Raw genomic sequence first — 13978 nt, forward strand, 5'->3', positions numbered from 1 at the left:
GACTTCTCTCCACAGACAGGCAAACTGAAGAGCTATTACACAGACCTGGAGGCCTTTGCCATGGTTACAGCTGGCCTGTGCCACGACATCGACCACCGTGGCACCAACAACCTGTACCAGATGAAGTAGGCTGTGCGGAGGGCAGGCTCGTGGTGGGCGTGGTAAACCATAAATCAAGCTCCCTTAGGGTCAGTCTTTGAGGTCTGGCATTCAGTATGTAGAGGGGCTGCCTTGAAGGTACAGTTCCAGGTGGGTCAGACCCCACCCTACTGCCTTCTAACATTGTTTTTGATGTGTCTTCTTTTTAAATAAAATGTGCAACAGATCCCAGAATCCTCTAGCCAAGTTACATGGCTCCTCTATTCTAGAACGGCACCACCTGGAATTTGGAAAGTTTCTGTTGGCAGAGGAGGTTTGTTCCTGATTTGGTGATGGGTCCTCCTCTGGGCTGTGGCAGGCAGGCAGGAGGCCCTGGGCAGCGTGGATTTATCAGTGTGGGGTGCTGCAGGATAGGCTCCCATCTAGAGCTGTTCCAGCTTGGGGTAGAATTGCTTTCCAGGGGAAGTAGTGGGTACAACATCGTAGAAATGGGCAAATATAGCAGACCCAGGACCCTCCCAGGCAGAGGAGATGGCTATCCTTGCTTAGAGAAACAGCCACAAGACTGATGTGGCGTCATGTAGGTGAAGGCCAGGTTAGAGTGAGGGGAGTAGACAGAGTAGACCCTGAGTGTCAAAACCAAGGGTACTACAGGCAACATCTGCCACGACCCAACACAAGCTGATGGTCCACACAGAGCCTGAACATCTACCAGAACCTGAACCGGCGGCAGCATGAACATGTGATCCACCTCATGGACATTGCCATCATTGCCACTGACCTGGCCCTCTACTTCAAGTAAGAAAGCATCAGGGGTGGGAGGGGTGGGTGGAGCCCTCAGCAGACACGGATAGCCATGACCCATATGTCACCTACTCCTCCCTTCCTTTTGGGACCAGGAAGAGAACAATGTTCCAGAAGATCGTGGATGAGTCTAAGAACTATGAAGACAAGAAGAGTTGGATCGAGTACTTATCCCTAGAGACAACACGAAAGGAGATAGTCATGTAAGTATCGGGTCTATTGTTGGCCAGTTAGTCCTGTAGACCTCCCTAACTCCAGGGGTAGGCGACTCCAAAACAAGAGTAGCTCACTAAATTGAACAAAGGCACCGGCACAACCTGTTGTGAGATTCATGGGCAGAGTTCAGAATCAGATAGCCTCCCTTAGGACCCCTGATCAACACTTGCTTCATCCTCAGCCGCCCTTCCTCACCGACAAGGTGGTGACTCGGGACCAGCACTTTCCCCAGGACTGTCTCAGAGATGCTGAGAAAATGTGTTCATCTGTTCTCAGAAGGACATGCAGTCTGCTCTGTCTGTCCACAGGGCCATGATGATGACTGCATGTGACCTGTCTGCTATTACCAAGCCCTGGGAAGTCCAGAGCAAGGTCAGGACTCGTGACCATCTGGACTCAGTAACCCTTCAAAGGCCACCCTGGGTCTCCACCTAGGGAGCTACAGGGAAACTGTGCTGATTTCTGAAGTAATGTCTGGGTACAGCAGTGAGAGGCACCACTCTCTGCCTGCAGAGCTTCAAGGGGAGGGCCTACTGCTCCTTGAACATAGAGCCCCACTAAAACCTTTGTGTGTGTGCAGGTCGCTCTCCTGGTGGCAGCTGAGTTCTGGGAACAAGGGGACTTGGAAAGGACTGTGTTGGATCAACAGCCCATTGTGAGTGTTGCTTCCAGAACTCCCATCATGACATGTGAATTAGAACACTTGCCAGGAATTTAAAGTCCTTGAGTCTTAACCTTGATTTGTGGGTTCCTTTGCATGAGCATGGGTAATTTGGCATCTTGTAGAATAGCAATCATGAAAAATTGGAACATCCAGGTTGCAGCTCACAAGCAAGAGCCCCCAGGCCCTATGCAGCTGCACAGTACATACACTGGGCAGGGCAGTCCAGGGAGGGCATCGTTGAAAAGGACCACCCTAGGGAGAGGGAGAAGAGTAGAGGTAGTAGTTCACAGCAAGATAGACAGTGAGGCTGTTAGGATTAGAGGTAGAACCACTGCTAAGACCAGGGATGCTATCTATCCACAAAGGAACTGGGAACTACATAGGTTTGCGTTGACCACTTGGGGATATGGGAGGCAAAGGTTTGATCTCCCAAGCCAGCTCTTACGAATGTGAAGAACTGATTGGAGCAGGCTTTAGGCAAGGTACAGACCCAGCAAGAAAGAGGCCTTTGCCAGCTAACAAAGTCCCATAAGGAGGAGCAGCTCCCATGTCATCTGCCCGTGTTTCCTTCACCAGCCCATGATGGACCGGAACAAAGCAGCTGAGCTCCCCAAGCTGCAAGTTGGCTTCATCGACTTTGTGTGTACTTTCGTGTACAAGGTGCGCAGCACAAGTGTCCTACGTTGGCTGGGGTGGACTGGCCAAGAGTGGGTAGAGAATGGGCTGGATCCAGCAGGGACCTTACAGGGACATTTGTCTGGGCTCCACGCTTACCTGATATGGTAAGATATACAAGAGTAGTTGTGTATCTTACCCTATCACAGCGCCCATCTCAACCTGCTCAGCCAGTGGTCTGTCCCAAAACTTGTGAATGTCCTTTAGAAGCACCAAGTACGTCCCAGAAGGTCCTTACTCACCCTGAGGTCTCAGAGTGCCACTTTAACCACAACCGGCACACTGTCTTCTGGAAAGTGACTGCAACTTGCCCACTAGGTATCTGTGAAGGCAAGCCTGAGTCTGTCTGTCTCCATGGGCACACCCCATTACAGCCTGAAGAGCATGATAGCAGCCATGGTCCCAGTAGCCGGTCAGGCACCAATGTGCTGCCAAGTCTTTGAGTTCTGTTATGCAGGACATAAGGCAGGAACTTGGAGAGACTCAAAAGACAGAGCTGACTATGCACACGACACCACAGCTCCACACCACTCAGTGGTGACAGACCCCACCCTGTTAAGGCAGATGCCGTGTTGACTCCAAGGGAAGTCAATCCCAAGCAGCCAGGCAAGCAGAAAGAGGTGGCTACCGTAGGGCCCACGGTCTTCCTCAGTCCATCTACATCACCTGAAAGCAGTTGTACGGCTCGATGAAGCTTCCAATCCTGCTGCAGCTGACAGTCTCTGCTCTGTTCTTGGGATGCTCACCCTGTTAGCACTGCATCATAAACCCTTACACCCAACAGCTCCCTCACACAAAAGCACGCCTCTCTTGTCCTCCCCCTTAGGGATTGTCTGGAAAGGGAACTTCAGCGGTTCTTTCCTGTGCTGCTCAACTGTAGGTGACACTGCCTAGGGGTCAGCCCCGAGTGAAATAGGCTGAGGGTGAGGGAACCAAGCTCATGCCGGGCCTGTGGCAAGCCACAGATCACGTGACCTGGGGATGGATAGGAGCCGCCTGACAGGTGCCGGGGCGTGTGGGGCCTCGCTTCACCGTCCCTATGACTTGTGAGATAAAATGTGCTGCAGATGCGAAAGCGTCCTCAGTCCAATGAGTCTGGTGGCAGGGAAGCCTGAGGCCTCGGAGGGCTACTCTCTGGGCCCTTCAGGAGCAGTGGGGCCAGCATAGTGACCTCTCAGTTCCCTCTAGGAATTTTCTCGTTTTCATGAAGAGATCCTGCCCATGTTTGACCGACTGCAAAATAACAGAAAGGAGTGGAAAGCACTAGCTGACGAGTACGAGGCCAAAGTCAAGGCCCTGGAGGAAGAGAAGAAGAAGGAAGAAGACAGAATAGCAGCCAAGAAAGGTCTGGGTCCCTCAGAGGACTGGGATGGGCTCACAGTTAACCCTTAAGTCAATGCCGTAATGAGGCAGAAAACCACCAAGCGCCGGGCGTTGGTGGCGCACGCCTTTAATCCCAGCACTCGGGAGGCAGAGGCAGGTGGATCTCTGTGAGTTTGAGGCCACCCTCCAAAAACAATACAGAGAAACCCTGTCTCGAAAAAACAAAAACCAAACCAAACCAAAACAAAACAAAAAAACCATCAGGCAATCAGAAAGGCAGCCAATTCACATAGCCCAACAGTTGAGGCTGAGGCTCTGGAGCCAAAGAATGCCCCATCCATCTATCATGTCCTTCAAGAGGCATGGTAGCTCTAGCCATGTAGGTAACAGATCAGACCGAAATGTTCTCTTACTGAGACAGGAATGCTGGTATATTCCTATACATGGGGAAGTAAGGTCACTGAACTCCTACCAACTCTTTTGTTCCAGTAAGTAGCAGTTCCTTTCCAGGTATGGTAGCACATGCATGTAATCCCCCTACCCCCAACTATCCTCAGAAACAAAAGAGCAAATCTGAACAAAACACAACAAAAAGGCAAAAACAAAATCGGCAAGTTAAGCAAGAGTTAAGTTGGCACATTACTAACCTGTATCTCAGCTGAACAACCCACTGCGTCCCAGACGAGAAGCCCGGTGACATTATCTTATCTTTTCCAGGGTTGGTTTACCCTGGACCTGGGGTTCTCTAGGGCCACTGAGAGAGCACATTGAAGAAGGCAGCTTCGGGGTCATGGGAGGTCAGGGCTGAAAGTAATCAGGGCACAGTGACCGCAGAGGCTCAAGCAGTAAGGATCAGCATAATCGGCTTGGCTTGGCCACAGAGCTCGTTCAACCCCTGCAGAGAGAATCTACGGGTGCCTAGTAGAGGACACTGGGTATAGAAGGCAGCAGACCAAGCAGCCATTCATAGTCTTGTCTTCTCTTGCAGCGGGCACAGAAATCTGCAACGGTGGCCCAGCACCCAAGTCCTCGACCTGCTCTATCCTGTAAAACCTATCTAATGGCTTCTGGTCCCTCCTGCCACTTTTACTCACCGGAGATGGACTCTGCCTATAGCAGTTTGGTATAAAGCATTAGGAAGCAGAAAAAAGATCAAATATAACTGGGTATCTTGAAATTTTAAAGATTTTGTTTTTCAAATTAAAGCCAACTGTGAATGTTAAATGGTGTAGTCCGTATTTATCTGGTCTGATAAAGTTCCCACAAAGTTCTTTACAAAGGATTTGTGAATTGTGCCTGAAATCAGAGCTCTATTCTTGGCCAGCCTGTTCTTCAAAAACAGTTCCAGCAGAGTCTCCAAAGCTACAGAGAAACCCCGTCTGGAAAAACAACAACAACAAAAATACCCCTCATGGGATCCCAAAGAACTTGTTCTCCTGACAGAACACTAACTGGATGGGGCCATTCCTGGGAAGACCATACATCCAGCAGTTTGCTGGCAAATTTAACCCTCACAGTCCCAGATAGTGGGATACCGTTTAGGGGGAGTGGAGAGGGAAAGCAGCTCTTTGCTCAGCCTGTAAAACCAAATATGGGGCTTTGAAGTATACATATGCTGCCTCTCTCAACTTATTAAAAAAATAAGACTCTAAACCTAGGAAACTTGTGCAAGGCATAAAACTGATGGTTTTTCATTGCTGTGATAAGCCAAGACCTAGAACAACTTGGGGGGGGGTGGGGGGCTAAGGGTTAATTTGGTTTACATATCTCCACCACTGTTAAAAATCAGTACAGGAGCTCAGACAGGAACCATGGAAGAATGCTGCTTGCTGGCTTGCTCAGCTTGCTTCCTTACATAACCCAGGACCATCTGCCCAGGGGTGTGGTACCACCCACAGCGGGCTGGACACTCCCACATCGACCGTCACTTAAGAAAATGCCCAACCCTGGGCAGTAGGACCAGGATCTATCCCTGGTGCCTGAGCTAGCTTGTCGGAGCCCATTCTCTTTGATGGGATGCCATGCTCAGCCTTAGTGCAGGGGGGAGGGGGCTTAGTCCTGCAAGACTTTGTTGACTCCTTATGGGAGCGCTCACCCGTTGGGAGGGTGGACTGGGGGGGAGGTGAGGGAGGGGTCATCGGAGAGGTGAGAGAATGTTAAATGAAATTAAAAAAAAAATATCTGCTAGACAATTCCTCAGTTGAGGTTCCCTCTTCCCAAGCGACCAGTTTGTGTCAAGTTGAAATGAACTAGCCAGCACACCAGCTGCCGGCATACGGTGGCCCTTACGGAAGGGCAGCCTCCTTGAATAGCTCCACTTCACGTTTCAAGACCCACGTTGTTATGAAGGCATCAAGTCCCACCTGCCCTCCTGTGCTGGGCCTGAGCGGCTGAACCACTCTATTTCCTTAGCTTGGGTTTTACCATGGTGCCCCTCCGTACTGCTCAAGTGCTTCTTACCAGCACTCTGTATCTGTGTCAGGTAATGACCATTAATCCCTCTGAACCCTCGATGAAAAGCCAGAAAAACCACCGCCGAGCTGGCTGGTGCCTAGAAGCCAACATCCAAGGCAGTAAAGACAGGAAGCACCCATCACTCGACACAGCTTTTTATTCATCCTCTGCGGCTAAAGAAAGGCGAGCCCACGGGTGCGTCACTTGAGTATGGTGTCACCTTGAGGGCAGAAATCGAGAAGAGACAGTGTCATACGTTATATACACTCGGGCCACCTGCGAGGACTTCAGGTTCCCGGTTTGATTAAAACCCAGACTCTTAATTCCAACTCTGTCACTAAAACCATCCCTTGCATTCCCCACTGCCCCCTCCACCTGACCGGAATCTGCAGGAAGTCAACCGAGAGGGAGGGGTCAGCGAGCCTGCTCAGCGGCAGCCCTCTCTGAAGACAGTGGGGGCAGCACGCCCCCCCCCCCGCCACAGTCCACTGGGCTCCACCGAGGACAGCGCTGGACACATGTGCCACCCGGGGCCACTGGACCGCAGCGACTGTCAGAAAACCTGGGGGTAAGGGGTAGGGGTTGAGAGCCATACTTTCTGCGAGTTCTCTCTCGATCCGTTTCAGCTCATCTAGCCTCTTCTTTTCCTCCGCTGCCACCCTCCTGTCCTCCTCCGCCCGGGGTTTCAGGTAACCTGGGAAGCAGAGTGATTTAATTTCTTTCCCTAAAAATGTTGCGTGAGAGTGCCCACTCCCGAATCTCCGGGTAGCTGTTCCCACCTGCTCCCTCCCCGGGAGCTGCAGACCCCGGGAATCCCACACAGTCAGCTTGTTCCCCCGTCCCCCTCATCCCGCCACTCCCGGTCCCAGAACTCACTGTAGCGTTTAGCGCCGTAGGCCATGCCGAGGACCAGGGCTGAGTACCGGCCGAGCTGCAGAAAGAGACGTTAGAGCAGAAGGCGCGTTACCAGAGGGTAGAGGAGATCGGAGATCGAGGAGCACGGGGAGAGGGGAGCAGGGCAGGGGGCGCAAGGGGAGGTCGCCAGGCCCAGGTTGGGGCGTCGCAGCCCGGACTGCCCGGAGACCACAGCCAGCAGGCTCGACGGTGGCGAGGCGAGGTCACTACGGTAAGGGGCAGACAAGGGCTCTTGGCACCGTGCAGCGACGGCAAGGGGGGTTCACCTTGATGAGCGGAGAAACCTGGACCGGGGGTACCATCTTGTCCGTGACCTTCGCGCCGGAAGCTCAACTGAGGCGGAAGTCGCAGCAAGAGCGCAGGGCTTCCTCCTGAAGCCAGGAAGGCGCATGCGCCACAGCGGCGACGCGCCCCCTGGTGGCCGGAGGGTAGCGGTGCGTCCTCCCTGGGCTGGTTTACCGCTTTGCCATGGCGAACAAGTCATTGGGCTGCGTTTGCAAGGACACTTCAGGAGGGTGGAGACGTGGGGCCACGTGACTTCAGCACAGGCATGTAATGAACGACCAGCTCTGGAATCCGTCGCCCTCCTCCTCTGCACCGGAGCAGGCAAACAGCCCCTTCTTCTCTTGGAACAGACGAGCACACCCGCCCAGGGTGGCCGTTGGGTGTAGGTCTGAGATTACAGATTACAGACCTTGATTTGTCCCCTCTCCCTCCTTCCCCCGTGGAGAAATCGTGAACCTTCCAGGCCTTTACTGCAATTGCCTGCCCTGGATGCATATGCCTCCTGGCCAGCGCAACCGGGTCTCCTCGCTCAGATCCCACAACTTCCACCTCAGGTTTTGAGATCTTACAGGTGAAGGTCATCCAAACGGGGCTGACCCCTGGGTCTCCCTGCCCACACGCTCAGGACCCCAAGCCCTGAGTCCTAATGACCTCTTGGAGAGGGAGTATGAAGCACCCAAACTGCCGACCTGGTTTTCTGTAGGCACTGCCCAGAATGGGTGCCAATCTGGCAGCCGTGTCCAACCTGTGTGGGTCACGATCCCTTTGGCAAGCCTCTATCTCCAAAAATATCTACATTACGATTCATAATAGTTGCAAAAGTACAGTTATGAAGTAGCAATGAAAATAATTCTGCGGTCGGGGGGAGGGGACGGTCACCGCAACATCAAAAGTATTAAAGGGTCGCAGCAATAGGAAGGTTGAGAGTCACTGGCCTAGACTGAAGTTGTCCAGCGATGGGGCAAACAGCAGACAAGCTGACTTACCAGCTGTGTCCGCTATTGGCATGCATTCTCCGTGGATGTCAGACATGGCAAGGTTGTAGCCACCCGTTGGCTGGCCTTACCCCAATGCTCAGTAGTGACTTGACGTCTTCCTAAGGCTGTCTGTGAGTCAACATTCTCCGTTTTACATTGCACCAGGGCTTGGAAGGGTGCAAAGTCCATAGGGATGGGGAAGTTTTACCTGACTCTTCATTAAGTCCATATTTGCAAAGAGAATGTAACTATGAATATAAAGTGAATGAGTAAAATGCAGCAGTGAAAAGCCCCAGAGCTCATAATAGGTGCTCAGCTATCCTGGAAGAGGAGCCGCTGCCCCAAGGCCTGGAACTGTGCCTGCATTTGGTCTGGGGTTCCTGGGCCTCCTCTGTTGGAATCCTAGAAAGTTCCCTGAGCTGGGAACAGAAATACCCAGGCCATATGCCAAAGATACACCACACACTCCTTTCCTGCCCCTGATAACTCTGATCTTTAGTTCCCACCCCCTTCCCTACCTGAGCCTGAGTTAGAAAGGCAGACTCCTCCTGCTCTCCTGGAGCCATTGTTCCCGGAGGAAACTGCCAAGGCAGGCTGACCCTACAAGGCACCAAATAAACTTCCTCACCTCTCATGGACATCTGCACTCTGAGCCCCCTCCCTTTCCTGCTCCTAAGCAACTGGTTAGATAACCCCTAGGTGACCAAACAGGTTTCCATCACTAGATCTTAAATCAGACTCCTCAACAGCTCAGGCCTCCAGAACTGAAACTGTCTCTGGGGCCCAAGAGGAGTGTGGGTTAAGAGGTGAGTGCATTAGAAGCTACCTGCTGGAGTAGAGATAGAAGAGGCACACAACACACACACACACACACAGGCACAGCATGCAAACGAAAGGCTTGGCATTTGGCTTGGCTCAGGATCATTTGTGGGGGCAGCATACATGGTTGAGGTTCCACATAGCTCAGGACACCATCGGGAGGATTCTGCACCTGTTGGAGACAGCTGTGTGCAGAGTCTAAATATTCCCAATGTGCTGCTATCTTTAGTGCTATGCTCAGGCTCAGCCAAGATCCTCCCCGGGGTCCTTGTGTCCCTCTCACATTCAGAGCTTACCACCCCTGCAGCTGGGCTAAGCCCAACCGAGGCCGTTTACCCTCAGCTGCCATTCCCACACCTGAACAAACTCCCAGCTCTGGTAATTCCCCCCTCGAGGTCTGACACGGCGTCTGGGAAGGAGCTTCTGTGACTGAGGCTATGACCTTGGGGTACAGGACAGGACAGGACCTCTGACTATGCCCAGTGTGGGAGATGTAGCAGTTTAGAAACGTACCAGGGTAGGGGTTGCCCGGCTATCAGACGTACACTCCATTCCTACTTGTTCCATCTGTGGCTGCTGAGGTCCCACTTCCTGTTGTCCTTATCTGGCTTAGGTCTCCACTGTATGGGACTGTGGAGATCTCATCTGCTCACTTCATTCTACTTGTGGGACTTTCCTCACCCACTTCCAGCCTCTTACTCTCACCCCAGACATCCAGTGCCCAGCACTAACGACAGAGTAAAAGTCATATTGCTTCCCTGAGCTTTTGCTGTAAGATGAGGGCGTCAGGGGAAGCCCGGGGGCCATGCCAAGAGTGGCTCCATTGCAAGCCGTCTAACCATCTTCAAGGCTCTCCCAAACTCAGAAATGTTTTCGCTTACCACCCAGCTACAGGGCTGCCAGCAGTGGCATCGGAATGGGCCCTGGATTTGCCAATTAATCAGGAAGTAAAAGCAGTGCTGTGTGAGACCCGACGCACACAAAGCAAAACACGAATTCTCGGGCAAGAGCCATTCACAGCACCTCTGCTGGCCTTGGAAAGGTGGCACTCTGTCCTCAACACCTATAGTTTCTTTCTTTCTTTCTTTCTTTTTTTTTTTTTTTTGGTTTTTCTAGACAGGGTTTCTCTGTATTGTCTTGGAAGTTGTGCTGGAACTCGCTTTGTAGACCAGGCTGGCCTCCAACTCACAGAGATCCACCTGCCTCTGCCTCCCGAGTGCTGGGATTAAAGGCGTGCGCCACCAACGCCCAGCTACCACCTGTAGTTTCTGCTGCACTGGCAGAGCCCAGTTGCCTAGGATGACTCAGACCCCCAGCCTTAGGCCAATACTGTGGCACAAGGCCCCGGAGATGCAGCATCCTCGGCAGACTAATAACCTCCTGGTACCTGGGCTAGAGACGGGGTATCTGAGTTACCACCAGGCTACGGAGGCTCACTCAGCAGTTGTCCAGTTCCGTGGTGGTGTTCTTTGCTGCAGCTTCAGGCGGTGAAACGCGATCCACCAAACTCAACAAACCCACGTGGAGTTTATTGGCAAAGGGAGCGAAGGGAGGGTAGGCGTTAACTGATCGGGAGCAGAAAGGGAAAGAGAGAGAACATACTTATAAAGGGAAAAGGAGCAGTTTAGAACGAGGCTCCGCAGCAGAGGTCATTGAAACTGGAGTCAAGGAGCTGCCGTTGGCCCAACTCTGCCACACGGCCTCTGCATGCAGAGTCCTTACGCAGTCACTTAACGCATGCACCACGTAACCATGCAACCTCTGACAGTCTTTGAGCTGCCAGTGAGGAGTGATCACCTGTCGAAGATGGATCCTGAGGCGAGGGAAGGTCGCCCGGAGAAGAGCGATCCAGGGGCGGGGAGAGAGCCCGAGGATTAGAGATGCCCCGTGACCAGGAAAGGTTCCCTAAGGAGAAGGCACAGATCGAGGAGAGGGTGACAGGTGGGTGCTGAGGAGAAACCACAGGGAGGGGGAAGGCGAGGAGTTGGGAGTAGGCACAGGGTCAGGTTGCCCAGGACCTGGGGAGAGGGAGAAGCCAGGATATCAACACCTGAGATGGCAGTCCTCAACCTGCCCTCGTAGGAAGTGTCAACCAAAGTCTGAGCTATCCTGGGGGGGGGGGGCAGGCAGCATCTTAAGACAAACAGGAGCTGGATCCTTCCCCATCAGCATGGGAGTAGGCAGCTGTAAGACAATGTTTACTAAAAACAATACAGTGCCCAGGGCAATAAGTTCCTGAAAAGGGCTCGCCCACTGGAACACCCTGACCTCGACCTTTTCCAAAGACTAACCGCCTCTTTCAGACCCACCCACTGCCACCTCTGGTGTCAGGGTATATAATAACCAGCCAGAGTAGGAATAAAAGAGAGCCTTCTTGAGGAGCCTTCTGGTCTCTGTGTCATCAATCCCGACACCCTCGCCACATTCTGGGATATAGGCTGCTCAGTGGGCGTGGCAGATCCTGAGCAGGAAAGGTTCAGACATGGTGAACAGGCAGCCAGGGAGGTGCTGGGTAGGGGCATTCAAAGGTGTGTGTGCATGTACTTACACATGGGTGTCTATGTGTGTGTGTGTGTGTGTGTGTGTGTGTGTGTGTGTGTGTGTGTGTGTGTGCTCACGTGAACATACACAATGGTATAGGTTTAGAGATAAAGACCCCACAGTTGCCATGGTGACAAACTGGAAAGAATGAGGGAGGGGGGGTCTGGGACTAAAGAAAACTGGATGCCAGGCATGAGTCCATCCTTTTTGAGCCCATTTACTCCAGAGCCCTCCAGGATTAGACATAGTGGGCTGCCTGAACCCTCCAGTGCCACAGTTCCCCCATGGTGTGAACTGTCTCCCAAATCATGGGTTGTCCCTGAGTGTTCCCCCCTAGTTGCCCCAAGGCCCTCATCCTTGGGAATCCTGCCTCTCGAGCCAGCAGGAAGACCAAAAAGGAAAATGGCACCATATACCCAGAAAGCACCCTTTGTTAATGTCATCTCCAACTTTGAGCAGACCCAAGTTCTGGAAGTTCTAGGAAGGGAGTCTGTCTTTGCTCCCTGGGAGCGGCCCACACAGTTGGTACAGGAGGACGCATGTGGCCTCAGAGTGCCTGTCCCTTTAATGGGGGAGAGGGCAGGAGCTGAGGCAAAGCTGGGCCGCCAGCGGTGCGATAAGCCTAGCATTGGCTTCTAGGTCTTCATGCTCATGGGTAAGAACAGAGACAGCTTCACTGACAAAGAAGACTACAGGACACTAACACTTCCCTGAGTAAGTGTGATCTCTTCCTCAAGTATAATAAGGGCATTGCCCCTAAATGCTCAGGCACGCACACACACACACACACACACACACACATACTTGGGGGTGTTATGGTCACCTCTAGGTTTATTTAGTTTTCCTTAGTTACTCCAAAGAACTTTGGTCTCAGGGTCTCAGGGCAGCTACTGAAGGCTCTGGTTTGTTTAGACCTGACAGAGGGTGTTCAGGGTGGGCTTGAGGTAGGGACTGAGGAGACAACCCAGCGGGTGACACACCCAGCCCTGTCCCCTCCCCCACACCTCCCCACTACACCTAGGCTTACCTTGTGGGTAGGCCCTGCTCATCATCTCAGAGCCAGATGCCAGCTCTTCCCCCACCTGCTTCAAGCCGCTTCCGCTGGTACTTAACCGTCCCTGTCTCAATGGCCTACCAAGAGACCCTCCTGAGGTGGGGGCCAGGAGGCTTTCGGTCCCACCTTAGAAACCAGGATGGGGGTTCCCCAGTGTCCACCTTCCCTATATTTGGGAACAGAGAAAGTCCTCAACCCCTCCCCTCCCCTCCACAGAAGATGGTGTCCTTAGATTTGAAGTGACCCGATTGACTCCAGCCTGTATTCCCCACACGTGGGCCAGAGGGCTCCAGTTTATGTCCCCTCTGCCCTTTGGCTACGAGCGCTCAGCACTCTGCTGGAGCCACCCCGTGAATGGCAGGTGTAGGCTGTCCCTCGGGGTTACCTACCGGTGTCAAGGACAGAGTGGGTTGAGGATGGCAGGGGTGGCCCCACAGTGAACACCTCACCCCCACCCATGCTTGCAACAGACAGAACTAATGTCAAGGGCAAGGTGGATGCCATACTCAAGGGGTCCTCAGGGCCCATCAACTTCATCGTGCTCCTGAACGTATCTGGGAGATGGACAGTGAGCTGTCCTGGGACAGCCCTCAACTCAGTCACTTGACAATGTTTATAGTTCCCTAACCCTTAAATCCTCAAATATTTAAAAAATAAAAAATAAATAAAACATAAAACACCTCAAGGTATTTTACAGAGTTACCTGGCATGTCTGAGACCCCAGGGCCTTTGGCCATTAATGGGGTACAAGGCCTTGGAAATGCATCCTGAGCAGAACAAAGCCTCCTAGTGCCTGGGCTAGGGGGAGAGGTTATCTGTGTCACCTCCAGGCTACCTAGGTTCACTCCGTGGTTTCCAGTCCCCTGGGATGGTAACCCTCAGCCAACCTTACACAAAGTGGCAGCCAGAAGTCCGAGCTGTCGTAGGGACATCTCTTGAGAGACCTGTGAGTCCCAACAGTCTCCCATCTACCCAGCTACCTGTAGTCTCTGTCACTCTCAGAGCCCTGGTTCCCAAAATGGAACCCAGAGCTACATGTGGATCCACAGAGTTCCTTGGGGCCCAGGAATAGGGAAGACTCCCCCCATGGCACAGCGAGACTAAGCCCTTGACGCTCTAGGACAAGACAGGACTCTAAAAGCCTTTGGTGAG

General features: G+C 52.7%; 2 protein-coding genes across 2 annotated transcripts in view; one reads left to right on the forward strand and one right to left on the reverse strand.

Moving 5' to 3' along the window:
* The window catches only part of Pde6b (phosphodiesterase 6B), a 42154-nt gene extending 37154 nt beyond the window's left edge, over window positions 1-5000 (forward strand). The window contains exons 14-22 of the mRNA XM_005077404.4: window positions 16-125; window positions 325-412; window positions 797-897; window positions 999-1106; window positions 1428-1491; window positions 1700-1774; window positions 2360-2443; window positions 3647-3803; window positions 4770-5000. Of these exons, the coding sequence (XP_005077461.1) occupies window positions 16-125; window positions 325-412; window positions 797-897; window positions 999-1106; window positions 1428-1491; window positions 1700-1774; window positions 2360-2443; window positions 3647-3803; window positions 4770-4831 (849 nt within the window). The 3' untranslated portion in view covers window positions 4832-5000. The remainder of the gene's footprint in view (window positions 1-15; window positions 126-324; window positions 413-796; window positions 898-998; window positions 1107-1427; window positions 1492-1699; window positions 1775-2359; window positions 2444-3646; window positions 3804-4769) is intronic.
* A 1374-nt stretch (window positions 5001-6374) lies between these two features.
* On the reverse strand, window positions 6375-7571 carry Atp5me (ATP synthase membrane subunit e). Its single transcript, XM_013118595.3, has 4 exons — window positions 7417-7571; window positions 7112-7166; window positions 6831-6929; window positions 6375-6455 (listed from the first exon to the last, which is right to left on the reverse strand). The coding sequence occupies exons 1-4, from the start codon at window positions 7450-7452 to the stop codon at window positions 6436-6438; spliced, it is 210 nt and encodes a 69-aa protein (XP_012974049.1). The 5' UTR covers window positions 7453-7571; the 3' UTR covers window positions 6375-6435.
* Between the last annotated feature and the right edge of the window lie 6407 nt (window positions 7572-13978).

Source organism: Mesocricetus auratus, unplaced genomic scaffold (genome assembly GCF_017639785.1).
Source record: "Mesocricetus auratus isolate SY011 unplaced genomic scaffold, BCM_Maur_2.0 Super-Scaffold_100031, whole genome shotgun sequence".
In the NCBI taxonomy this organism is placed as follows: Eukaryota; Metazoa; Chordata; class Mammalia; order Rodentia; family Cricetidae; genus Mesocricetus; species Mesocricetus auratus.

Bases quoted from the DNA above. Each gene is read 5' to 3' on its own strand.
- Atp5me (XM_013118595.3), bottom strand. From the start codon at position 7,452: ATGGTACCCCCGGTCCAGGTTTCTCCGCTCATCAAG. The intron at 7,167-7,416 runs GTGAACCCCCCT...CTCTTTCTGCAG, and splicing joins AGGTTTCTCCGCTCATCAAG to CTCGGCCGGTACTCAGCCCT. The intron at 6,456-6,830 runs GTATGGCTCTCA...TCTGCCCTCAAG, and splicing joins CGAGAGAGAACTCGCAGAAA to GTGACACCATACTCAAGTGA.